At 48.1% G+C, this 26,736-nt stretch overlaps 2 protein-coding genes across 2 annotated transcripts in view; one reads left to right on the forward strand and one right to left on the reverse strand.

The window, feature by feature from the left end:
• The window catches only part of CACNA2D4 (calcium voltage-gated channel auxiliary subunit alpha2delta 4), a gene marked incomplete at both ends in the record, with an annotated part of 130,502 nt that overhangs the window by 67,533 nt on the left and 36,233 nt on the right, over positions 1 to 26,736 (forward strand). The gene's annotated exons all lie outside the window — the stretch shown is intronic.
• LRTM2 (leucine rich repeats and transmembrane domains 2) lies at positions 13,337 to 20,069 on the reverse strand (the record flags this gene model as incomplete). Its single annotated transcript, XM_082309244.1, has 3 exons — positions 13,337 to 13,791; positions 15,673 to 16,263; positions 20,003 to 20,069. The coding sequence occupies 3 exons, from the start codon at positions 20,067 to 20,069 to the stop codon at positions 13,337 to 13,339; spliced, it is 1,113 nt and encodes a 370-aa protein (XP_082165370.1).

Genomic DNA, 26,736 nt, shown 5'->3' on the forward strand with positions numbered 1-26,736 from the left:
TTTAATGCTGAAGGTTGTGCCAACATTGTCCCAGTGCAGGGACTTCTGTGAGCTCCCGAGGCGTCACCTGGGTGCCTTTATGGAAATCACGGTCTTCCTTGCATCCAGTGGCAGCACGGGTAGAAAGAAGGAAGACTCAACTCATTTTCAGCCCATCACCTGCTATGTTGGGTTTCTGCCTGATGCCATTCCCTCCTCGCAATCCCTGAAGCCCAAGCAGTTTCTCAGGCATCCCTTTGATCTGACAAACTGAGAGACATCTGAAGGGGCTGTGCCTTGGAGCTCAGTCATAGAAAGTGTTAGGGACACTCAGTAAGGCAGAAATGCTGATGATTTTAGTACTAACAGCAGCCATGCCTTCTCCACCTCTCAGGACATCTGTCTGGGGGCTGTTATCAGTCAGTACACATTTGGCTGGCCTAAGGGTTGAGCCAATACTCCGTGGGCCAGGGAATCAACATTACACGGTGCCAAACCCAGTGTCTCTTGCATCCTTCATCCATCTGCTTGCCTGCCATCCATTGCATTCTACTTTACATACTGATCCTTGGGAGAGAGACCTGTAAGCATAAAGGCTGCTTTTTGGGCTGTTCCTGGGGCAGACACAAGCTGTTCAATGAGCCAGACAAAAGTGAGGTAGTTGCCATATTTTGCACTCGCTCTGATCTTACAAACTCTGCTTTTTGCCAAGGTTTGGTATCAGTGCTGGGGCCACACGGGTCCCTGTTCAGAGCTATCCTCCAGCCAGGTCAGTGAACAGGCAGAAAGAGCAAGCATCTGCCTGCAAAACTCCATATAGATGTCTCCATGCATAGACAGCAGCTGGTGACAATGGGGTCAAATAAGTTTATTTTATTGTCAAAAGAATGCTAAAGATAGGTATGCGAGACATCTTACCATAGCATTCTGCCCACCCTGGCTGGACATCAGTAATTTCCTTTTCTTCCAAGGTGTATCTGCTGTCTGCGTAGGCTGTAAGATCTTCAGCACAGGGATAGTGCCTCCTCCCTGTGTGCGTGGACATTGCCTGTTGCCTTGGGAATGAGCCCTTGGCTAGGGGAAAAGAGAAGACAAGAGCCAATTCTGTAGAATAAATATTTCCTTGTAGCCTCAGCTGAGTGCTGGAATTTGCAGCTGCACCACTTACTGGGAAAAAAAACACTAAGTGAATCAACTCTCCTTTCCTCAGCCCATGCAGGCAGCGCTTCACCCCGCACAGAGGGAATGCCTCCACTGTGGGTGCGTGCCTGTGCCCAGACCCTGCCCTCAGCAGCTGTTTCAGGGTGTTTTCTCAATGGTGTTTTCTCAATGGGACACCATAACAACTTGTGAGCAATGGGATTTCTCTTGTGGGGTCTGATGAGACATTTCTCTGGGACACCCCCAGTCCTGGAGCCTGATCCAGGCTGGAGCTCCAGTCCAGGAGCCCATTCTTGCCTGTGCATAGCAGAAATCTTCTAGCCTAAGGTTATCCATCACTGCCGCTTCTGTAGCTCCTCTGATTGCCATGGCTGTCACGCTTGAAGGGAAAAGAGCCCTTGACACTTGCTCAGGAGAGGCTTGCATATAGCTGGATTTTTTAGATTGGCACCCGGTGCCTTTGCCATGTTCCCTTTGCTTGCAAATTATTTGAAATCATTTTAATTCTGAGCCGAATTAGAGCAGTGCACGAGTAGTCATGGCAACCATTTCCTTGTGCCTTTTGGTCTGACTCATTGCAGACAATTACTCTCGCGCTCCAGGATTCACAGATGTGATAGGAGAAGAATCATGTGCTGGGCTTTCAACTTTTTTTTGCTTTTAATTTCCTTCCCAGCCTCTCTTGCATTAACTCCTACCTAGCCAGCATCAGCAGGGACCTGTATCTCTGCCCGGCGCCACATGGGCCCGTGGGAGTGCATTGCATGTAGAGTATGTGTAGACGCACAACATGTGAGGGGATTTGTGCATAGGTGTGTGTATTTGCGTACACAGTTTCTCTGCAGTGCTTTGTGTGGCTGTGATTGATACCTGTCTGTGTGTGTAACTAGGGGTGTGCACAGGTGCATATACTCACAGAGCGATTTGCACTTATTTCTGTCTGTGCTGGGGCTACATACACAAGCGTGTTTTCTGTGTATGCACATGAGTAACCTGTGTGGATGTGGAAGTGTACCCACTGTGTAGAGCCTGTCAATATGCACTGAGTATTCAGGGGGACTGACAAACTGCGAGGGTTGTGAATGGGCCGGGACCTTCCATTCGGAGCTGCGTGAAGATCTACAGACTGTCAAGCAAGTGGCATTAACACCTCTGACCAATTAGGGTGCAAACCTAAATCTTGTGTGATTGCAAGGCCAGTGCATTGCCTCACTCAAGTGTGTCCCCCCACAACAGCCCACACCTATTTAACGGTTGGACTTGATGATCTTAAAGGTCTTTTCCAACCTAAATGATTCTATGATTCTACGCATCTAAAGTACATGGAGGAAAGCAGTGTTGTCCGTGCAAGGACTGTAACCTTAGCGGTATAATTGATGTCATGACCTGTGTTAGGACCTATAGTTCAGCAGAGGAGCAAAGTCATGTGAGAAGATGCTGAAAGGGATCACAGATCCAGTCTGTAGATGTAGGGATGAAGGGGGTAAATATTACAGCAGAGGAGGTTGTAAGAAATGTCTTGTGAGATGGTTTGGCTTAAATTCAGCCAGAGCACAAGCAGACAAGTTTAGCAGGGTGAGAACCACAGAAACTTAGCAGATCTGGGGACAGCTCCAGTCTACTCCTAAGATACATTCCTTTTACCACCAAACTCAGCCTGTTTCCTTCCTGAGTTCCTCTTCTCCTGCCCTACCTATCTACTTAGGGCACAAATCTCATCATCGTATGGCTATGTAATGGGCCTCCTACTACCAGCCCATTCCCCTCATAAGACCTTTTGCTTCTCCTCCTTTTCCTCACTGGGATACAGAAGTCCATTCACAGGACCATAGGATAATTCTGGTTGGAAGGCACCTCAGGAGGTCTCTAGGCAGCCTCCTTCTCAAAGCAGGGTCAACTATGAGGTCAGACCAGTTTGCTTAAAGCTTTATTGCAATAATATTCCCAGAAATATTCCTTGTTCCTCCCTGATGCTCATACACACTGCTCCCACCATCTGTACTGTGCAGAGGCTGTACTGATAGCCATTCTCTTTTTCTCTCCCTATCCTTGCTCTGCACGGGGACTATCAGCAAATCTTCATGCGGAGGTGCTGGATGCAGGGTAGTTTGCAGTGGGTATGGGCCTGCTGTTGGGTGGTGAGGCACGGAGGGTGCGAGAGGAAAGGAGAGTTGGAAGGTGGGCGACCTGCTCCTGCCTGCAGGAGAGCTTGGCTGGGAGCCCTTGCCTGGAAGCCCTAGGAAGTGCCAGGCTTTCCCAAGGCAGTGGGAAGGCAGGGGAGAGATGTTTTGTGTGCAGGAGGTAGGCAAGATGTGGACAGCACTGCTTGCCCAGGGTGTCTGGAGGGGGTGGTCTGCTTCTGGCTCTTGGCACTGCTTTCACAGGCAGTGCAAAGTCTGGAGTGTGGGGAAGCAGCAGTTCAGCTTTCGGGGACACTGTGGAGCCGACATTTCTGGGAGGAGTCAGTAAATGGCGATGCCTGATTCTGTTGCCCTCCATCTGTCTGCCACCGCAGGCAACTGCTTAGGCTCCTTAAGCTGGCTCTGCAGAGAGCCTTTGTGGAATGGAAAAAGAACAGACAGCAAAGAAAGCTGTGTCTTAGAGGTCAGGAAATGTAGGGATAAAGTGAGGATTGCTTACAAATCAAGCTGAGTTAGACCTTGCAAAGGAGATTAAAACAAACAGCAAAAGGTTCTTCAGCTATTTGGAAAATACAGAGAATAAGAAGTGAGACCACTTCTGTGCAGTAAGAGTGAAGTCAAGATCAAGGAGACTATAGTCTGAGTCAAAACCAAAGAGGACTCTGTGCCCAAGTTATTGGTAAGGACAGCAATATCGTCCTTGGGGAAAGAAACAAGCTGACTACTGGGAATAAGCAGCTCAAGCTGCTTAGTGCACTCACAGTGCCGGGCCTGGGTGCTCTCCAGCCCTGGGAGAGCTGGCATGTGGAAACAGACTTATAGCAAGGATTATTATTTTTTTCAACTCTACCTGCAGCGGTGATTCCATGCAGGCTGGAAAAGTGAAAATTCAGCAGTTAGGATTAAGGAAGGGAGAGAAATAAGTTTGTCTGTCTCAGACCTGTGTGACCTCTGTAATGTTTATAGCACTTTAGAGGAGATCTTGAAGGAAAGTATAATTATTACCAAGCAGTTAGGGGAAAAGGGATTCAGGCAGTATGAGTTTATCAATGCTAGATCATACCAGACTAACCCAATAGCTTTCTTTCAGATGATTGTTTTCCTGGAGACAAAAGAAATGTCAAAGTTCTCAGCTCTGTATTTCAGTAAAGCACTTGATACAGTGCCACATAAGAAACAATTAGTTAAACTGGAGGAGATCAGGAAAGGCAGAGGAGTTGTAAGAGGGAGGGACATAGAAGTCAATCTGGGAAGATGGCAGCAGCAAGATCACCTATAAGCAAAAGGTCACTTGTAGCACTCCCCCATGGTCAGCCAAGGGATTAGTCTTTGCTAATATTAACCTGAGACCCTGACTGAGGTAGCAATACGTAGTGAGGAGGTGTCCTGATGATTCAACACTAGAAGGCATTGCTAGTACAGGGAAGGACCAAGATATCGTAGAGAAAGCCTTATTTGACCTTGGCAGGAGTACCAGAAACAGAATGAATTTCAGTAGTACGACAGACAAGGTCATATGCTTGAGAACTAATATTAGAAACCTTCTGTAAGCTGGGAAGTCTGTGAGATCTGGCAGAGAGCACAGCAAGCAGGACTAGAGGCAGCCCTTGTCTTCCGGGAACTGTTGGGCCCATTTTGCTAAGTCTCAGTGAGGCTCCTCAGCGTAGGCTGCATTGCCCCCTGATGCCCACATAAAATTCAGGGAACCTTTGTCCTCTGCCAAGTTCCATCCTGAGATCCTTGCCGAAAGGCAGCTGGGTAGACTCAGTAGTAAACATATCCTGAGAACGCTCAGGAGAAAAATGCTGAGAACTTCTGTATTAGGTGATGGTAGGATGATGGTGACTGATAGTGGGATGCAGTTGTGGACGAAGCAAACGTTGTCCTACAACATACCTGGAGATGTGTTCTCAGTGGGGATGGGGATGCATTGGTGCTCCTACCCAAAGCCCTGCGAGACCTCTCCTCTAGTTTGTGTTACAGTTTTGGCCAAAGGAATACAGGTTGAGACAGGTACAGACAGGACAGAAAGATGATGAAAGGGAAGCCCGACTTCGTGAGAGGAGCCTGGGAGAACCCAGCTTGTTTAACCACATGCACAAAGGCTGAGGCAGATAAGATTGCTCTAATAAATGTATCTTGGAGGAAACATTTAAACTAAAGCACACGGCTTGTATGAAGACAGTGTAGTATAGATAGGCCATGAAAATATTTAGGGTGGAAAACTAGAAGAGGGTTTCTAGCTGTTAGGTTAATGCAGCTTTAGCCGGAATCTGAGGTAAAAAGATAAATGGGTTTAAGCTGGAGCTTGAAAAGTCTGTAAGAAGGTGGTGGTGCCTTGAATAGAAAGAGATGAGACTCTGCTGGCCTGCACTCCCTTCTCCATCACCAGGGAACAGCTGAAGTCCCTTGTCTCATCATGCCACAGTACAACTACCAGCAAGCAAGCGAGCCACGGGGCAGCCACTCAGGGCACTCCCCATTCACCACAGCCCTCCCTTTGGGTACAAGGCTGGGCCTTTTTACCATATAACTCACACACTCCATGATTTTAGTCATGACTGAATAAAAATATGCTTGTTAATGCAGCTGAAAGCCCCAGCAGAGCACCTGGAAGGCCAGAAGTTAGGGCTGACCTAAACCCCTCTCTCAGCCTTTGACAGCGTGGTGGTTTCTCTTGATTGATTTGGGTTTTGCGAAGTGAAGAAGAGTGAGCGAAGAAGCCCCTGCTTATGGTAACAAGCCTTTAAAAAGCAGATGGGGATGTGGGGGCTGGCGTTGTTTTGTGGCAGCTGAGAAGTGACAGTTGAGGAGATCAGAGAAGGGAGAATCTGAAAAGCAGCTGGTCAGAGGCAGTCACTGAAAAGGGATGATCAGTCACAAGAGGATGAAAATAAGGGGGGGAGAGAAAGAATAATTGGGGAATCAAAGACATTTATGTCCAGTGGGAGAGATGTGAAAGATAACCATATGAGACCATGAGTGGATGAGAAGGTGGAGATTGCTAGAAGGGAACCATCAGTTTAAATAAAGGGCTAGATTTTTCTCTTGCCAAGAATTGCATAAATCTGGAGACTCTTGTTTAAAATCCAGTGAATTTATACTACTATAAAGGTGGTTATGAGTGGGATCAGAGCCAGTTTCTCATAATCTGGCTCCTTCAAAATGACTTGTTAGGGTTTTGCCCTAGCATTTCCATATGCCTCCATCTTCAAAGTAGGAACAATGTTCACACAGCCTAGCAAGTGTGCTGTGAGACATTGCTTGGTGGGGAGGAGTAGGGAAAGGTGATATTTACTATTGTATGGCAATAGTCAGGTAGTATCTACAATACAAAGCACAGATTTTGATGGATGAGGAGCATACTTCTAAAAGGAGGAGGAAAGATTGCAAAGAGTGCAACAAAAGGCTACAGTGCTGTTCCAGAGGTGAGGAAATGCTCTACAGCAAGAGACTTAATGAACTCAATCTGCTTATCTTACCAAAAAGAAGACTGAGAGATGATTTGATTAGAGTATAAAGTACCATCACAGGGAGAGAGGCTGGTTACTGAACATTTGTTTTTTTAATCTAGGGGAGAGAAGCATAACAAAAACCTGTGACAGGAAACCAAACAGATTCAAATGAGATATTAAGCATGAATGTTAACGGTGAGCATGAATAGTTATTGTAGTGTGGTACCAAGGGAAAAGGGGGGTCTTCATCTCTTGAATGGTTTTTAAATCAAAGGTAGATGCCTTTCTGGAAGATTCACCTTAGCTGCATGTAAACATTCACTGTTGGACTTTCTACAGGATAACTTCTCTATTTTCTGTTTCATAAACTAAACAGATTGAGCTCTTTAAGCCTTTCACAGCAAGGAATTTTCTGCCACCCTCAAATAATGTTTATGGTTCTTTTCTGCATACTTTCCAAGTAGCATGCAATACACAGAAGGTCAGACTGGATGATCTAAAGTCCCTTCTGGCCTTTATACTCTCTGAATCTCTGCCTCTGTGAATTCATTAATGTTTGCAGGCTCCCAGAGAGCTGCCAAAGGCAAGCACTATAGAAATGCAAAGCATTGTTGTTACTCTGGATATTTCCCTTGAGCTTTATGCAGAGCTGGTTGAATATCTCAGTGTATCGTCGGTGCATATTTCCTCAAATAAAATACCTGCATTTCTCCCTATTTTAATGCCCTTTACGAGTTGATTTTCTGCAGCTGTTCTAACAAACAAGTTTATTCCCAAGTTAGGACACAGAAAAAGCAAATGTGAAGGGCCAAATCTCAACTTGGAGCCCCGAGCAAAGAGCGGCATGTTGTTGTCCTGCCCCAGAAGCTCCATGCAAGGCAGAGTTATTCTTAGCATCACGCTTTGCTTTCTCCTTGGCTCCAGGTGCCCTGCATATGGCCTCTGCCTGGCTGCAGCACAGTGCCACTGTGGGAAGGAGAGGTCTAGCCACTGTTGGTTGCTTCTCCCCCACCCTCTAAAGGGAGAAAAGCTGTCAGGATGCTGCCTTGTCCCCAGATTTCCAGGGCTGCTACTGATGTGGAAAGCTCCCCAAAATGACACAGGAAATCTTTATTTGCTTGTGTTCCATTCTGTAACCATACTCATCAGGGAATGCTTATTCTTTTGTATGTATTGCATGGTGTTCTCAGAGGGAAGGCTTTTTGGTCCTCAGAAATCCCATGCTAGGACTTGCACTCATCTAATCAGAGGATAGAAGCTGACCCTCTGACTTGTGCTTCCAATCAGGGCTAGCAAACGCTGTTCCAGCCAGCACAGCAAGCTGCTAGTGAACAAGATACTGAGGAGGAATTGTATTTTATATATTTTGCATGTATTATGTAGACATATACATAATTACATGTTTATATATATGGTGTTACATGTGTGCGTGAGTAGATATGTATGCAGGGCAAATACATTTGCCAAATGAAACATAATCAAATTGCAGAAAATCATAGCCTGCTCCCAGATAATTCATGAACTGAAAAAGCCTAGAGTCATCAAATGAGTGTGTTGGCTTTGCTTTTTTTCTGCTTTACATTTCTGGTATTATATGAATTGCTTAGTAGTATCTGTGTGCACTCCTCTACCTACATGGCAAAATTAGATTAAACTATGTGTCATAGACACCATACTGTTAAACAATAATGGTGATTCTCTTGTGGCACATACCTTTTCAGCAGAACAATTGCCTTAGCTGTTATCAGATTAAGAGTATCATCTGGGTTCTGCTCCCAGTTTCTCTCTGAAGATCAGACTGAGTATAACAGGGTGGCCGAGTATAGCAGTGTGAGTACAGTGGCACAAGTGTTTGCTTGTGGTGGGGTTTGACATCTTTTGTGGTTCCACATGCATCAGGATGAGTTTTTTCTCACAGGAAGAGTATGTGGTGAATTGTGTATGTTTAGCGCTGAAAGTGGAGAAGTGGGGAATTTAAACTTCTTAGCTGTGTGTGATAGACCTAGCCAGTGAACAGCTGGTGGAGAGCTCTTTTAGCTGTAGGGGTGACAGCTTGTGTACTTGGGGGTGCAATAGGATTAGGTAGCAATTTCCATTCATTTCAAAATAACCTTGCTCGTGAGGGTCAGGAATCTGGAGGTGGAGGAACCCATAGCTCACTATTTGTTACTGTAAGTTTTATTGAACATTATGCTCTAATTAAAAAAAAAAAAAAAAAAAAAAAAGCTTTTGGAATCAAATTTGACCTGAATATAGCTCCATTGGCTTCTGCGTTCTTACACTAGGGATTAATTTGGCCCTTTCTACTTTTATGTAATGAGCTGATTGCCACAGTATCTTATCCTTGTTACACAATCGCCCTTGTCTGGCTGTGTCCCTGGAGCAGTGTGTGTGTGTGTGTTTCTAGATCTAGGGTCTCACCTTCACTGACTGTGTATTTAGTCCTACAGCCTCACCCCGACTACAGGTACGTGCTTGCCTAGGACTTACACTGATGTAGTGTGTGTGTGTGTGTATATGTGCATGTTCATTCCAAGTTCAAACACTATGTACAGACAAGTGTACGCATATGTGGGAATTAAGGGGCTTTTTTGTTTGGCTGGCCGTATCCCTGCAGTGTTTGCTTTTGCAGGGGGTAGGGGAGAGAGGGAAGGTTACTATCAGAGATCTCATTTAAACAAGAAGGAGCATAGGAAAATACATTCTTTATTATTCTTCTGTAACAACAAGCCAGAAATATAATATACCTTTAAAAATTTTCTGTCTCATGCCAAAGAAACCTCCATTCAATCATTTTAGAAAATCTTGTTGCTCTCCCTCAAACAGTAACGAAAATAAAAAGAAATTACAAGTGCCATCTGTTCCCTGCAAGAAATGTGCCTGCCTGTACCACAGGTGGGTGTGTGGGGAAGGGGAGCAGGGGGAGCAGAAGGGGTGTTTCTGGTGGCCCTGCCAGCCCCTACATCACCCCGGCACGTGTTGGACCCACCTGCCCCAGAAGACCATTTCCTGAGGGCAGGCACCTACCTGTGGCATTGGTACACCTGCCTGCAGCAAAGGGTGCGTTCAGGGGGATTCCCCTGATGCCTAGCCATGCCTTCAGGGAGAACGGGGGCCCCTGTCCCCACACACTAGAGGAACCCCTTGCCTGGGCACACAAGGAGCGCTGGGTCTCGTTCTGTATGCAACATCCCACAGGAAAGCTTCGTTTTTGACCACGCTGGGTACCATCTTCCCTAGAGTGCCTGTGGACAGTGCAGCAGCTCAGTCACACTAGGGCAGCCCGTTTTCCAGGTGTACTAGGGAACAGTAAGAGCCTGTTTGCAAACGGTGGTATAAAGGTGGCATTTCCCAGTGAATGCTGTTACTCTGCTCTGCGTGAAAGAGGACAGGTCCTTGTCGTTCCAAGCACAGTATTTGCTTTCCAGTGGGACTCCCCATAGCAGCCAGCCTTCCTGTTTCTCAGCAACTCTCTTTTCTCCCCTTTCCTATCTTCTCCTTTGCTGGGTGGGTTTCTAAACATAGCAGTCCCTTGTCTAGGGTTGAGATGAATCCAGACTTTCTGCCTTATAAATGAAAACAAAAAAGGAAAGGATGGGCAAGGTCATCATCAGCCCCACAACACAAGATATAGAAAATACTATTAGCAACAAAGAAAAATTGGTCAGGGCAGGAGGAGGTCATAGGGAAGGTGCAGGGAAAGGAGGACTTCACCCCCCCCCCAGCTCCTGCATTGTCCCCTGCCTCCCTCCCATTCATTTTACCTCTAGTCTATCCCCTTAAAAACAATCTCTCTCTCACTCTCTTGCTCACTCACACACACACGCACACACATACACACACATATATAGATCCCATTGGTTTTGTGCAATATTTCACCATTATCTGATGCAAGTAAAATATAGATCTATAAATATACCACTCTGACTCAAGTCCCATTTCAAGTATGATTGCGGAGTCCAGTATGGTAAAGGGAGAAGTTCCCCTGAGAGGGAGGTTGGGGGGAGGTTTGGATCCAGCAGGCAGTCTAGTCCTGGCTTGCTGGGAATGTGGAGCAGAAGTAACACGCATACGGAGTCTGCAGTGCACCAGTTCTGCCCTTCAGAGCGGGCTACGGTTGCAGCAGATGGGATGGTTGAAGTGGCTATACAGTGCATGGGGGAAGAGTCCTTCCTCCTCGCATCTTGCCAGCCCCTCTCCTCCTCCTTCCTCTTCCCCACGAGCGGTGTGCTGGAAGTGGGGGTGCAATGTGTGCGCACACTTGTGGGTGGACTGCTTCTCCCAGTCCTTCTTCCAGGGCAGCCTGGTCTTCTGCTTCCTGAAGAACATCCGCCTCCGTCCCAAGCGTCCCTGTGTCAAAGGGCAGTCATGGTAAAATAGCCCAGAGCATCCTGTCTCTTTGCCTCTGGTGGCCCTGGGTAGACCAGGAGGGATTTTGCCATTCCAGGCTTTGATTAAAGACTTGGCATTGTGTGCCCATGGGTCAGTACAACCACCTGTCTGGGACCAGAAGGGGGTGAAGAGCCGGCATGCATCACTTCCACAGGGATCCAGCAGCAATGAGCAGGAGGGCTGTGAGACATCCAAAGGCATTGGGATCCAGCTGGAGCAGGGGAAAGAGGTGGCGTGCCCTGGCAGGGTCCACCTGCAGTGCGTGCTGGGCTCTCAACACGGGTTGCTAGCGAAACACCCTGCAAAGCTGGGCTGGCTGCCAGCTTGTTTCCTGATGGCAGGGATCACACCATCCACAGGCACTGCGGATGCACGACCTTCGGTGTCATCTTCCTCGCCCAGGAATACCCACTGTGACGGGTTAGAGCAGGTTACCATGGCAATGTGCGCTCTCCCCTGGAGACAGCATTTTATCCCACTTCCAGTGATACAAAATGAGTCCTTATGTTGAGTTCCTTTCATTTTTTTTCCCCTCTCACTTTTTTTTTTTTTCTTCCTGTCAGGTTGGAAAGAGCTAAGACTAATAGGAGGCACTGCAGTCTGAGGGCTTTAAAATCTGGTTGGGGGAAGTCACCCCACGTGACGGTGGCAGTGTGCGCAGTTGTGTGTGTGGGCACGCTCATGTGCAGCTGTGGATGGCAGTGAACACAGCAGTGATGGTGAGGGGAGCGGATGGGGGCTGTGCTGTGTAACGTGTTGGCCCCTTCCTGGGTTCTCCCACCTGTGCCACGCTGTGGTTCAGGTTTCAGCCTTCACCTCAAGACCTTCCAGAATTGTGCACCCTCTCTTCAGTCACCCCAGCTGTATAACCCTGCTCCATACACCGTGCTTGCCCCTCTGCCAGCCATGCCAGCTCTTGGCTCGTGTGTCTTCTCCCGCCACCTTTCCCTAGGCTCACACTGCTCCGCAGCAATGGCTTACACTGCTGAGGCCGGCAAGCCACCTCCTCCCCTAGTCTTTCCTGATGGCCCACTTCTGCTCTGCCAATCAAACATTTCCAAATGGAGGCTTCACGTCCTTACCCTCTCTATTTATCATAGAAAACATAAAATAGATAACAAGAACACACCTTATTTTTTTCATGCTGTGTACTCATTTCCACAGACTTATGCTGTAGCCTTAATAACTTTGCCTCTCTCCATCCTCTCCTGCCCATTTCCACTGGCTCTGCACTATGGCTGAGATGTTTTTGTTAGCTCCTCAGTGGCAGGGTGCATGTATTTTTTCTGAAGCAGAAGGTGCTGTGATTAAGGTAAAGTGGCTGAATGTATTCGTGGCTGCATGCAGAGGACAGATCAGCATGGGCACATGTGGCTCTGCATGCACAGGTGGGGAGCCTGGATGTCTGGAGTTGGGGCTGACTGTGCACATGTGTTGGGATCAGAATGAGTCAGTAAGTGTGTGTGTGTGTACAGGAGGAAGGTTCTGTATCTGTGCGCCTATAATGAATGATGTGTGTGTGTCAGCTCGCAGATTTGGACTTGGCCAGGAGCAAGAAGAGGGATGCTGTGCTCCCTGGGAGCATGTTAGAGTGATACAGGTATCTTTCCACCTTTAAAAGTGAGAAGGGAAATCTCCCCCTGACTGCTGTCATCCCCTAGGGACCTTCCCTCCCTTCTGATGTGCTCTCGGCGACACTGACTTGTAGGGTGGGCAGCAACTTACTGTCACACAACAGCAGTGATCCTAACAGCAAGGCACGGACACTTCTGGTGTCCTGCTCCTCACACAAGCTTTCACAGAGCTGCTTTCTCAGTTTGCAGAGAGCTCTTGACAGGACACAGGATGACTCAGGACTGAAGCTGAGAAGATGACACAGGTTCCCAGAAGGTGCCAGCTGCCTCCACAGCAGGCATGCGAGGGAAGCTCTGTGCAAGGGCATGAGGCACAGTAAGCACTCGAGGTCTGACTCTACTTTATTTGTCTGGGAGGGCCCAAGGGTGAAAGGGCACAAAATGGGCCTGGGGCAGAGGAACAGAAGTTGAGCCAGGTGCCCTGACCCCCCAGAAGCATGTTGCACTACTTGGGTGAGTGGAGCAATAGCACAGTCTGTCTGTCTGTCTGGGAAGATGTATTTTGGGAGGACCCCATGCTTGACTGCTCTCAGGTACCTTTGTTCATTGCTGTCTCTTCCTTCCTAGAAGAGTTTCATGCCACAGAAGAGATTTGTTTTTGCTCTTCATGTTCACCTTCTGTGTCACCCATGAGTGGCTGCCTCTTCTTCAGCTCCCGGTGGTACTTGGCCATAAGGGAGGCATAGATGCAACCATAAGCAGCTGCCACCACCATCATGATGCAAACAATGCCACAAACCACCCCTGCGATGATCACAGTGCCAATAGCCCGGCGCACGCTCACAGGCCTATATCGCTGTTTTTGAGGGCATCCCACACTGGGCTCCACTTCTGTTTCTGGGCCCGATTTAGATTTGGAAGGAGTTGGGCTTCCTTTAGTGCAGGGTGGGCCAGTATTGTCCAGCACTGTAGAGCTGTTCTCATCATCCAACTGGGAGCAGTAGTTAAACATCTCCATGGGCACCATTCGCATGTCCTTCCCTTTCAGCTCCTTGGGCAGGGTACATGCCAGCTGGTCAATTTTCCCACCTGTCCCAACAGAGATAATAGGAGTGAACCACGGCTTCATCCTGATACAGTGACAGCAGAGCTTACCCCCTGTGGTGGGGTAAGTTCCTATGACTCCGTTCACACCTGCTAAGGATTTGCCTTACAGAAGTCAGGCATAGCAGCATTATGGTTATCAAGCGGGGAACAGTTTTATTATAGCAGTGTGGCTATAAAAGCCAGTCCCTCATGTGTGAGTGCATGGCTGAGTAGAGAGAGTATTCAGAGAGCTTCTCCCATCCCCAAAAGGCAGCCATGATCTAGTGCAGGATGTTTCTAGAGTTCAAGGGTGACACTGAAGTCAGGAGGTGCTGCAGAGCCCCGTGTCCTGCCAGATCCACAGTGCATGTCAAAGGTGGAGGGAGGAAGTGCACCTTCAGGTACCAGGCAGAAGCACATGTGATATCCTTTAAAATTATTGTTTTGCCTAACTTGGAGACATTTTGCATGCCTTAGCCCTCCACAGCTGGAACAGCTTCAACCATGGCAGCTGGCTGGGATGCTTCTGCCTAGGTTGGATTTGACAGTAGAGCTCATGGTGCATGATATCTGCATAGACATCTTTCAGGCTGAGACATGAAAGCCCTCTGAAACCGTCTATTAAGTCAGCCTCATACTGTTTAGTGAGTTATGTAAGTGTCAGTAGAACCATTTTAGAAAAGGAGAAATTAAAGCAAAAAGATAGGACCAGGCTGTATCTTCTCAAAATAACAACAGACACACAGTCCCATCTTCTAACAACTAATCCATCCCCCCTCTGTGAAAATAGTGACAGATGTTGAAACAAATGCTTGAGCGAGTTTGGGCAATTTCTTTGGAAGGGGAAAAAAAAGCAAAATTAACTCTGTGTGCTTTCCATCGACTCTGTGATATGAGAGTCAAGAAGGAAAACAAACAAAAAAAAAAACCTCAGGAAAGTGGCATTTGTATGCTTGTTTGATTCTGCTCACACAAATGCATATTTCAGACTGCAGTATAGCCATAGGCATAGATAATCTCTTTGCAGCATGGCTGTGATCAGCAGGGATGTGACAGCTGACTGTTGCTATCCACATGATTTGAGACCCTTTCCTACTCATTGGCTCCAGCGACAGAAGGTCAGGCCTTCAATCGTCATTCCTGTAAAATGTGCCGTCTGTCTTTGAGTCACAGCTCCTGAAAGCATGTCATCCCATCGGCATTCATGCTAAGTGATACATACCTTTCCAGCCTTCCATATTTTGAGGAAAAGATGGAAATACAAATGTGTCAAAAACTGCTTGTTTTGAAGTGACAATTTTATAGCCAGTGTGACTTGGGGCCCCGCTTGTTAATTTGAGCTTTAGTTTGGGTTTGCCAATATTAGTTGCAGTGTTTTCCTAAGTGGCACTGTTTCCTATGGTTCTTTTGTCGAAAGCAAACCTGATGCTTTACAGCCAAATCTGGCTTTTACTTCTCCTGGCTTAAGGAAGAGAACAGGATGGTTATTTTGAAGCATGAAAAGCATTTCTTCTCTTTAGGCAGAAAGGGTAAGGGGAACTCATAATCCTAAAATTTTGATGTTATTTGAGGAAAGTTCTTTCCTCTCAAAAAAAAAACAAAAAAGAAGTGATCTTGCAGATTAGAAACAAAATAAGGAAATAGGATATCTGGGGCTACAGAGGACTTCTCAGCCTGGCGGTGTTGCTATATGAAGGTGCAGTGGCACTAAACTGTCTCTTAGCATTGTAGCATGGTCCTCATGCTCCTTGGCTAACATCTGGCATTTGGGTCAGCCTGACCTGCCAGAGGTATCTGCCCGTGCTTCTTCCCTGCCTGCCTTTGTCTGCCTTTCCATGGAAAAACAGTGCTTCCACTCTTGGCTCCCGCTGCGCGAGCACCTACCTCGGTAGGAGAACCACTCCATCCAGTGCTTGAAGTCTCGGAGGTTGCAGTCACATTCCCAGGGGTTGTCCCCAACTTGGAGTTGCTGCAGGCTGGTTAGCGGTTCGAAGGTCACCCTGTCCAGGCTCTGCAGGCGGTTGGACCTGAGAGAGAGGGAGCGGAGAGCAGGCAGATCGTCAAAGATGCCTGAGGGTATCTGGGCCAAGCCATTGATGGAGAGATCCAGCTGGCGCAGCAGGGCCGTGTGTTGTAGCAGGTCCTTGTCCAAGGCCCGGATGCTGTTGTTCCTCAGCTGGAGCTCTGTGAGGTTCCCCAGGTCGCTGAAGATGTTCTGAGGGAGCTGGTCCAAGAAGTTGTTGGATAGATCCAGCCTCTGTAGGGCAGAGAGGTTGGAAAACACTGCTCCCGGCAGGATGCTGAGTTTGTTGTTGAGAAAGAGGAAGGTCCTGGTGTTTGTGGGGATGTCCGAGGGGATGGAAGAGAGGCCCAAGCCGCTACAGTCCACTTCCAGGTTGCCACTGTTACACTTGCAGGAGGAAGGGCAAGCAAAGAAGGACTCGGCAGCACATAGCGACAGCCAACAGCCAAGCACTGGTAGGTGAAACGCAGGGAAGAGAGAGTGCATGTATTACAGCAGTGCTTTCCCATCCTCACCCATTGCCGCCCTGACCACAGCTACGGCTACAATATGACCCTCACAGCAGGACTCTTCACTGCAATGCCCTGCAGTGTAATGAGCTTCCCCACAGATACATCCCTTTACTGCTGGCCTGCTCCCTGGCAGCATGGCTTTCCTCTTAGCCTTTTTTTTTCATGAGCAAGCAAGTAAATATCCTTCCAGTTTCACAAGGAAGTAAGAACAGTGCATCCCAGAGGACTTCGCTGCCAGATACTAGAGCACTGGAACATGTCAGAGGAGAATGGAGCAGAGCGCGGTGCAACGTGTCACCTCTGAGAAAGGACAGCTCTTTCTAAACAGTCAGGGTTGAGAGAGAAGGGACTGGTGTATATTTAAGAAGCTCTATTTTTTTCAGAAATAGGCATGTTAATGAAAAGCTTTTAAGAAAAATGAAAACAAAACGACCTACATCATCTCATTTGTGCTCCTGCAGTTTGAATCCTAATCTTTGTGATAGATGAGACTCAGGTCTAAGTTAGCCTCTGAATTAGGGTATCATTTGCTTTCCATATCCACAGTGTGTTGTGTAGGCCTTGTAGCAAGAGAGTTTTTTATTAATTAGATTACATTACAAAAGGATGACCAAGAAAGCTATTAAAAAAGCAGCAAGGAGACCCTAAACCACTGGACACCTGGTACTTGCCATTGCTCCCAAAATAGTTTCTGAATCCCACAGCAATAGCCCCACAAGCATCTCCTCTGACCAAAACTGTCCATAGCAATGGAGATGAGGAGAAAAATTGCAGGTTGCTAGTTGAAGAAGGGGGTGTTAGGAAAACGGTTAGCATTTACCTCCCTTTCTCCTGCAGTGTCTCAAAGATAAGGTTGGACAATCCACAAATGAGCATTTTAAGAGCCGTCGTGGACCACCATTCCAGACGTGGGTCCAGATCCTGTGAGTGGTGTCAGGGCAATAGTTGCCAGCCCTCCCTGGGAGCCAGTGGCTTTTAAAACTATCATTTCTGTGACAAAGAAGCATCAGCAACAGGAAAGCAAGCTTTGTGCCTCCTGTCATTAAAGGAGTAGGAGTTATGTTTAAGCAGACTATGTAAAACATTTGCATCCTTCATCTTAATTCCTTTTGTGGAATTTAGAATAATTTCTGCAATGTGGGAAGCAAATTCAGCTCCCTTGCTGTTTGGTAAGGTGACAAGTTTGAGCATTTGACTATAACTGAAGCAGGTTTGCCTCTACGTCATGCCCTGTCCTCTCCATTTCTCACTTTTCTGCAGAGAAGGCAGTCCCTTGGAGTTGATAGAGTCTTTTTAGGAGTGAATGGTAGCTAAAGTTGATGCCTTTATGGTGTTGCCATTCTTGCCTGGACTGGAAACCGGATTCTTCTGACCTGTTTTTTCCAAAGAACCAGCAAGCAGGTGTTTTGTTTCTTAACCCCAAGGGAATTGTGAAATCGTGTCATAGGAAAGGGAGCCAGTAGAGACCCATGCTATTTAGAAGCTCTGCCTGGACCAGCTCTGCAGTCAGCCATGCTCTTCCTCTCTTCCCTCGCAGCACTCTCTCTAGAGTTTAGTCTGCCCCGTAGCCCTTTTTCTCGTATCGACTTGGTTTCTGTCAGTGATGCTGCCTTCATACGCAAATCCTGTCATCCTGTGTCAGGTCTTTTTGTGTTCCCAGCGATCCTTGTGAGAATTGGCAGATTTTTGGACTGGTAGTCTAAGGAGACTCCACAGCTTGGATCCTAAGCTATATGACTTTATTAAGGACCGAGGGACAAGTGTTCAGAAAGAGTGTCTCTGCTCTTTTTTATTTCATCCGTCTTTCACAATTCCTTCAAGAATTTTTTTCTGTCATACAGTTGAGATCTCAGGTTAGGCCGTGCCAGTCTGTGTGCTCTTTTAATGATAATTATGGATCCTCATGGTGAAATACAGGAGAGATCTTTACCCTGAGTACGTCTGTGCTTTCTTGTCATGCAAAGGTTGGGGTCAACAGCAGAGATTGCCATGAAAGCAGATCATAGCCTGTGGACTGGTGCAGTGCAGGTACCGTCTGTCTGGCTGATATTTAATTCTGTTCAGAATACATCGCGCTCTTGTTGTAGGGAGAGAATTAAAAGAATGGGAGCTAGAGTGGGGAAGGGAGAGAGCCGTGAGTCACCCAAGTGACCCCGTCTTTTCCTGGATGCTTAACAAAAGTACAGTATTAATAATAGATTGACAGCTGTGATGATGAGATAACACTTAGCTGCTTTGTACACCACGAAAGGCAAGAGCAGACCGTGTGTAATGCTATACAGGTGGCATTCTGTTCAGGGCTTATCTCTCAAAATACCTACCCGCCACCGGCCCCAAGTGGGCAGCTGTGGGGTTCCACCAGTATGTATGCTGGCAGTGGCTGGTAGGAACAAAGTCTCAGGCAGCTGGCTGTGGTTATGTTCAGGAGCTGGATTTATGCCAAGTTTCTGCAGCCGTGTAGGATGTGCCAAAAATGTCTTCTTGTTACCCATATATTGCTTTGTGCTCTTGGAAATATTTTGCTAAAATCATAGAGAGGAGAAGGTCTGATTTCATTTTCAGTTCCTGCAAGAGATGCATCACTAGGATGTGAGCCGAGACCAAGGAATTCGTCACACTGGTTAGGATGCAGCTTTACAGGGAATAGAGGCAGGGAATCGATAGAAAGAACTTGAAGCTGTCTTCCAGCCCTACAGAAGGATGAGTAGTGTGTGGTTTTGTGTTAGGGGAAGATGAAGTTACTTTGTGGGGTGTTGGGTGACTCTAGTAGGTGGCAGAAAGCTGATCCAGGAATATCAGATTAAGTCAAGACTCAGTAGCATTCATTGTAAATAATTTATACAGCAGTCTAGTCTGCAAGGATGGATTACAAAGATGCCTGTTTTCTGGAGAAGGAAATCATTCCCCCAGCTTCTTACAGTGGTAGCCCCACATTTGGCCAGGAGGACAGGAGCAAGGGAAACCACAGACCCACTAGGCTGCCTGGGCATGCAGTAGTGATGGACACTCTCCAAGTGTTCCCTTTCCTCTGCTGCGGTCCCCAGATCTTCCCTCTGAAGTGCGGGTACATTCCCTGAAGCCCCATATTGCCCTAGCAGTCTGTGCTCTGCACTCAGGGATACTGTAGCAGATGCCTCGGTCCACTGGGAAGATGCACAGGCTGAACTTTTACAATTTAATTTAAAAGCGATCTTCTTTATTTACTCCTTGATTTTCACTACATGTGGCAGTGCCCAGTAGGAGAATTCTGCATTAGCATCCTGCATTCCCTTCTAAAATCTGTCATGACTTCGTCTGCCATGGAAAGCTGGGAGCTTAGCAGCCTGTGTATAAACCCCTACCACAGAGAGGAGTCTGCATCTTACAGGATGCCGATCTGAGAAATGTTCGGAGTGGATCTTTGTGTGGTGGTATCTGTCTCGCTGTTTCTCACCTGCCAGGCCCACTGGAATTCAGAAGCAATCATCATTTGCTGTCCCACTTTAAGCCCATCTTCAGCTTTAGAGTCTCGCTCTCCCTCCCAACTAGCCTGGCCTCTAAAGGAATCAGGAATTAGTTCAAACATCTCCATTCTTAGCTGTCCCTCTCCCCTATTCTTAACCCTGATGTGACCTATTTTCTTTCCACTCCCTTGACAAACAGGATCATCATACTTAGTACCTGAGTAGGCATTACTTACGACAAGCCTCTTGCCACCTCATGAGGAACCTGCTCCTCCACCGGTGGCCAGCAGTTGTAGGCAGCATTGTCGTCTTCTCCAGCGTGTCTTCACATCCACCTGCCAGCCTGGCACACGGCCCCAGAAGGAGGAGGAATGACCTTGTAGCCTGCCTGCCAGGTCCTGGAGGGGGAGAGCAGAGCAGAGTGGGTGGGATTCAGTTCCCTGGGTGCAGGACACGGGGCTGGGCTTGCTGTTGTCCTTTCCCCTCCCCAGCGAGAGTTTTGCCTTTGAGGCATCAGCTCTATTTTTGAGGAGAGATGGAGGATGTTTCAGAAGGTGCAGTATGACGAAGGTGCAACATTAATTCACTTTGAACCTCGCAGTGCAGAAATAAGGCCTGATTCACCTAAGTGCCAAAGAGACAAGCCTGTGCTTGAATAGCCTGCTGCAGTAGCTACATTAGCTTCATGCTCAGGGTTAACCTAATGAATTGCTGAGGTGACCCTGCCAGGGCAACAGACTCCAGTTCATCCCCTCTCGCCGCTGCACAGGCTGGTACCACCTGTGCATCCTTTCCCTGACGCACAGCTCAGACTCACTGAGGTCTGGGTACCAGCGGCTGCCAAGCCGCTTCTCCCCCCCTCCCTGTATTCCCCACCAGTGCTTCCTTTCTGTTTTAAGGTAAAATGGATGTGGTGCCTAGAGCAGGGCTGAGCAGAGCACAGCTTCAGCTTGGGGATTTCACACTGCAGCAACTGCAGGAGCTGAAGAGCAAGCAAGCCTCGGAGGAGAAGGGAGGACCTGGGGCGGGGGAGACTGAGTGGGAGTGTTGAAAAGAGAGGAATTACATCTTAATTAGAAGAAGGAAAAATGCTCAGTCTAATTAGAAACCCAAAGACCATAAACTCTCCCCTGACAATAAGTGACTGACAACAGGTTCCTCCTTCCTTCCCGCTTCCCTTTTGGATACAGGCAAGCAGGAAAAGAGGAAACACCACGGACCCTCCTGTCCCCCTGCTTGCTCTCTGACGTGCCGCCCACAGTCACAGCAGCAGTTAGATGGACACATTTCAACCAGGGTACAAAAATAAACCATCCTCCCTCCTCTCTGAGGGGCTCTGACAACATCCACAGCCCTTATTTTAGCTGGGCGCTGCACTCCCACCGGGACACTCTCCCCACACACGTGCCAGCTGCTCCCCCTCCCCCAGGCTCCCATGGCTGATTGATTTTATACAGGAGTGTAAACCACCAGGAAATATTTAAATTAGCATCTCGGTGAGAAAGACGAGCAGGTTCAGTGCCTAGACTAGTACATTTTGCAAGGCTGTTTAGATCATTTACCCAAATGCCAATGCACCAAATAGATGAATAACTCTCACGGAACCGAAACCAATCCAACCTTCACCTGCTGCAGCCCCCCCACTCCCCAAACCAAGCTGGAGCCCCTTCCCTGCAGTCCCCACTGAAGGAGAAGCTGCAACAAATAGCTGTCCCCATTCGGTGCTTGCGCTTGCCCTGGCTGAGAAGGAGACTTTCAGCCTCCCCCATATCAATGTCTCCATCCTAAATGTCACCCCTGAAGTCTCCTGTCCCCGGCTGTCGGCATCGACAAGGAGGATGAAAAGCAGCAAGCACTTACCTGGAGGGGCTCTGCCCACAGCTACTTCCACCCGATTCCCCGGGCACTGCCCAATTACAGTCTCTTCCTTCCCTCTCCCTCCTTGATTTTCACTCCCCGGCAGCAGGCTTTCCGTGTGCTCTATTTAACTCCCTACAGCACAGGAATAAACGGCAGAGTTAAGCTGACAGCCACAGAGCCTTATCTGCCTGCTGGATAGCGGGAGTCAATCAGCTCCAAATCCCGTTGCCGAACGATCGCGTCCTTGCTCTCAGCATCAGGGGCTGCCTGCCACGCTCTGTCTTCCCCTCTTCCCCACCTTCACTCCATCTAACTTTGTCAGGGTTATAGATAGCTCTGTTCCTTGCGCTCTTGCCTTTTGGCTCTGTTTTGTAACACCCCATCTGTATCAGCTGGCTCGGCTCCAATCAGGGGGGCTAAGCTTTAAAAAAAAAAAGAAACAAAAACAGCTTCCTGGGGTGCTTCGTGACACGGCTTCCCTCTGCGGTCTCCCCTCAGCCCAGGCCCCCGCTCAGGCCATGGGCTGGTGTACCCCCCACCCCACTTGCTGCTCTGTGCGGTTCAGCCACAGCATCCCCAGGTGACAGTGAGGGGCCGGAGCAGGACCGGCGCACCTGGGCGCGAGGACGATGACAGGGTCGGGGTTTCTACCCCTAGCTCCTTCTGCTCTGGCAGGGCAAGTCCAGCTCTTGCACTGGTTTCTGGTACCTCACAGGCACCTCTTCCTCTCAGGCAGCGCCAAGGCTCAAGCACAGAGTGCAGGGTGGGAGGAGCAGCCGTGTATAAATAAGCCCTTTCCCTATGTTTAGAATTTATTACAGTGCATAGTGATTAACACCTGTTCAGGCTTTAATGCTGTCTCCTGCGCTGCAACACACGCAAAGATGGAGGTGCCTTGATGAACCCAAGATTATTAAAAGCATGTCACATAAACAGAGCACTCCCCGCCCCATAGATAGCAGCCACCCTTTGTGCACTCATACACATGTTTCTAAGACTTAAAAGCAGCTATCTTCATGTACATATGCAGATATAGTTGCCAATCTGGCGTACATTTACAAATGTGTGCACAGAGTTGGGCTTGCACATGTACCGGGGACTCTTCTGTGACCCGTATTTATCAACATCCATGCCTTGCACAAAACTGCCTGCTTCTCCAAGCATAACATATGCTCAGGTGGCAGAGCTGTAGATGTGGAATAGGTAGAGGTTCCTGACTGCTGAAGTGAAAGGGCCAATGAGCTTCTGCATTTATACCTTGAAGTAGTATGTTTATGGAGAAATTTTAATTCCAAGGATCCAGAAAAACCCAGTTTCTCCCATGCATCTATTGCCCATAGCACATTAGACCCTTAGTGATTAATATTTTGCATCCAGGAGAGAGCAAGTAGGCAGAGAGGATTTTTGAGAGTCTCTTTTATAAAGGTTTTCTCTGATTTGTCTTGAATTCTGACTTAATTAGCTGTTTCACTGTGGCCCAAGAGATGCCTTCTGCTCTGCAGAGCACCAGGCCAGCTGCACTCACTGCCAACGCAGCACTGGGAACCCTGTAGGCCTGGAGCAACCGGCACCTGCCCACACCTCAAGGCTCTCCAGAGCACCACCAAATCTGTCTGGCTGCTTTCAGCCTGACAGCCAGGGACTTTTCCAGCAGTGAGGACTCTGCCAGACCTAGGAGTGCCCCCCATACACCCTCAGCCCAAGAGGAGAGGCACTGTACCATCCGTTCTGAACTAGCATGGCATTGCCTGGGTTTGGGGGCTCAAGGCTGATTGATTGATAAGCATTGCTGGAGCTCTGAATGCTCTGAAGTCACCCAGGGGCTCCACAATCCAGGCGTTAGTCTTTCTTCCAGGCTTACTAGATGGTTCCTTCTCCCTGCAGAAACATGTCAGCCGAATGCCCTGTGATCCATGGGACACGGTGTCCAAAGCTTTCTTCCACATGCTTGGAGTTGAATCTCTTTTCCAAATATTGGAGAAATGAACAGAGTAGCCTGTGGGGCTGGTGATGGCCTTTTCTCCTTGCCATTTGATATAGGACAGTAAGACAACTTTTTTAGTTTCAGCTCAAAGCAACAGAATGAAATCATCCATTTCTGGCCCATGGGCTCCAGTGGCCAAAAATACACTGAGCTGAAGTGCCACTTGGACATTTGGCCTCCTGTCAGACTCTAGAGGACTCTCTAATGAGGATTCCCCTAATTAGCTAGAACAGGGAACTTTACTGCTGGGGGGGATGCTGAGGAGACTGTAATGACTCTGCAGCATTTGCCAGGACATAAAAGTTACAGCAGGCACTATCACTATCTTGTGCTTCCTTTCTCCCTGCCCAGACACCAGTAATGTTTGCAGTATCACTCTAAAGCCTTAGCTTTCGTAAGTTGGGTCCCAAAGAGCATACTGTGAGGGTGAGGAGGGTTTCCGTTTACTGCATCCACATACTGTTTTAGTAACACTTCCCAATTCTGTGACACCTTCTATCCAAAGCTTTCCATCTGCTCTACGAATGGCTCTTACCATGGTTGTAGGTGGTGTTGTCATTATTTTGTATTTAATGACCCCCAGAAGTAAGGCTGAGGTTGTAGCCACTAGTGCCTCTGCTCTATGTAGGTGGATAAAGTTATCTCATTTTCCAGATGGGGACACTGAGGCTAGAGAGACAGGTGACTGTGTCACTAGGATGAGCTGCAGTCAGAAACAGAGCCCAGCGGCCTCTGTCTCTGATTCTCTCTCCTAGTCCTTTGCGCTAACCCTTGGATCATGGCTCAGGGATCAGACTCCGTTAACAGCCTGGCTTACGACCATTGGCAGGGCATGTGGGTGACCTATATTACAAAAGGGTGGGTAGCAGAGGCTGCAACAGATGCCAGCGATAAATTATCAGGAAGTACACGCAGACGTCCATCCCTCCCCCACACTCTCCTTGACAAGTGATGGTAAAGTCCCTTTCCCCTTTCCAATGCTGAATTGCTTTAGCCTTTATCAGAAAAGCAGCAGGGTGAGGGAGGGCATGGAGGACACTTTAAGGAGATTATCTTTTTTCCCTCCCCTTTCCTTGTTGCTTTTCGGATTCCTGTTTGTTACCGTCACCCATAATGTAGGGGGACAGTGGTGCCTCAGAGTCCGGTGATTAAAGCACGTTGTTCTGTGTTTGTTCCTTCATCGGCCCTTGGGGGAGGAGAGCTGGTACACAGAGGGCAGGGAGACACGACAGCCATGGGGGCCGATTACAGCACCTGGAAGTTCATGAAGTAACCTGGCTGATGAGTCCTAGTGGGGAATCCTGCTCCTGACAGTAACACAAGTGCGTTTAGATGGCATGGAGATGATGCCCATTCTTGGTCTCCCAACAGACCTAGGTCAGTCGAGCAAATTATTGACGACAAGAGGTCACCTTGTCTCAGCAGCAGCTCCTCATTTGTTTTCTATTTGGACTGCAAAAGCACCCAGAGGTGGCAGCCAAGCTCAGCAGCGCTGTAGAAACATACGGTGTGTGTCGCTGCCCCAGTGAGCTTCTAAGCTAAATAGCTGGGGGCTTCATTGCCAGCACTTGCTGATTTATTAACACATGTGTTCAGGATTCATTAGTGTTATGCTGTCACAATCAATGGAAAGCACATTTTAAATTCACACTAGAAACCCAGCTGCAGAAGAAATGGTGCCATCTGACTTGCAGTAATCGATCACAGCTAAGCAAAACACCTCACACAGAAAGAAGTAAAGTAAGTAGAAAGCATGCAAAACCCACTCAGTATTGTAAAGAATTCTGCCACATTCCTGACTTGGTGTGAAAAAAACCTCACCCTGTTCTTTGGGATGTGAAGAGGTCAAAAAGCTTCTGATCTTTGAAAGGACAATGCGTAGGCACCTCTGAAATGCAAATGTGGTTGGTGTTAAAAAATGTTTCCTCCCCAAGTCCCTCTGAGAAAGATCAACTTTATCCCCATTTTATGGAGAGGTAAACTATGAGAGAGGTAAAAATGGCTGCTGAGTTTGGCTGGCTGAAATTTCAGCTGCCCAGCTCTTGCTACCTCATCATGAGCCCACATCAGCTCCCCATTCAAGATTTTCAAAGCTGCCAAGTGCAGCGCTTGTACTGGATCACTTGGGCTTGTAAATGCTCTCCTGTCCTGCAGAGGTGATCTGTAGGGCTTATCAATTATACAGAATAAAGGAGTTTTGGCCAGGCTTTCCCAAGGTATCCTGATGGGCCTGGGGCAAAATCAGGAGAGAAGCTAGTTTCCTTGATTCCTCATCCTGTACTTTAACCAGAACACATTATTTGGACCCCAAGCCTCCCTGACCAATGCACAATAACAAGACCAGGAGATGTTGGAGGGGCTGGAAATACCAAGGGCATCAGGCCTTCTTGAACCCTCTGAGAAAGCACAGAGCATCCGAAGGGGAGCCAGGGCGGGTAGCACTGATGGGAAAGACCCAGATTGCTGTGGAGAAGTGGGATTCCTTGGGAGGCTGTGGAAGCAGGTGGGGAGACCGGGATATCCAACACCGGAGTGACAGGAAAGTCCCAGCACAGCGAGAGTGCGGCATATGGAGGAGGCCCAGAGCAGCAGCAGGAGAAGAGCTGAGGGGGCAGTTGACAGGAAGAAATCCAGCCATGTGTGTGCCAGCATCTTCTCTGAGTATTATTGAACGCGACAGACCACGTGCAGGTTTCCTCCGTGCAAAACGGAGGCAGCTGAGAAGGGAAGCGGGTGAGGGAGTGGGAGAGGGGCTCAGAGGAGGGACACGTGAGCTGGCTACCCAGTTTCCTCCTCGTTTTCTTGCCACGGAGTGATGTTTTTGTTCTTCTCACACTGTTGGCAAAAATTGGTAACCGAGTGAGATGTGGAGGGGGGTTCTACATGAAGACTGAGATAACATTTTCTGATCCAGCCGGGAACAGTTGGCTGTGGGTGGTGGCTTGTCACCAGCCCTGCCAATTCTAATCCAGATCCCAGTTTTTCTCTCTCTCTCAGCTGTGGAGTGAAGAGCCTTCTCTACAACTTTAATTTCCTGCAGGGGTTAATCCCATGGTCAGTAGTAGCTCAGGCCCTTAATCCTTGCACTCAGCCCCTCGACAGAAGGACTGCAGCCGCTCCCAACCC

Source organism: Platalea leucorodia (genome assembly GCF_965183815.1).
Source record: "Platalea leucorodia genome assembly, chromosome: 4".
NCBI lineage: Eukaryota > Metazoa > Chordata > Aves > Pelecaniformes > Threskiornithidae > Platalea > Platalea leucorodia.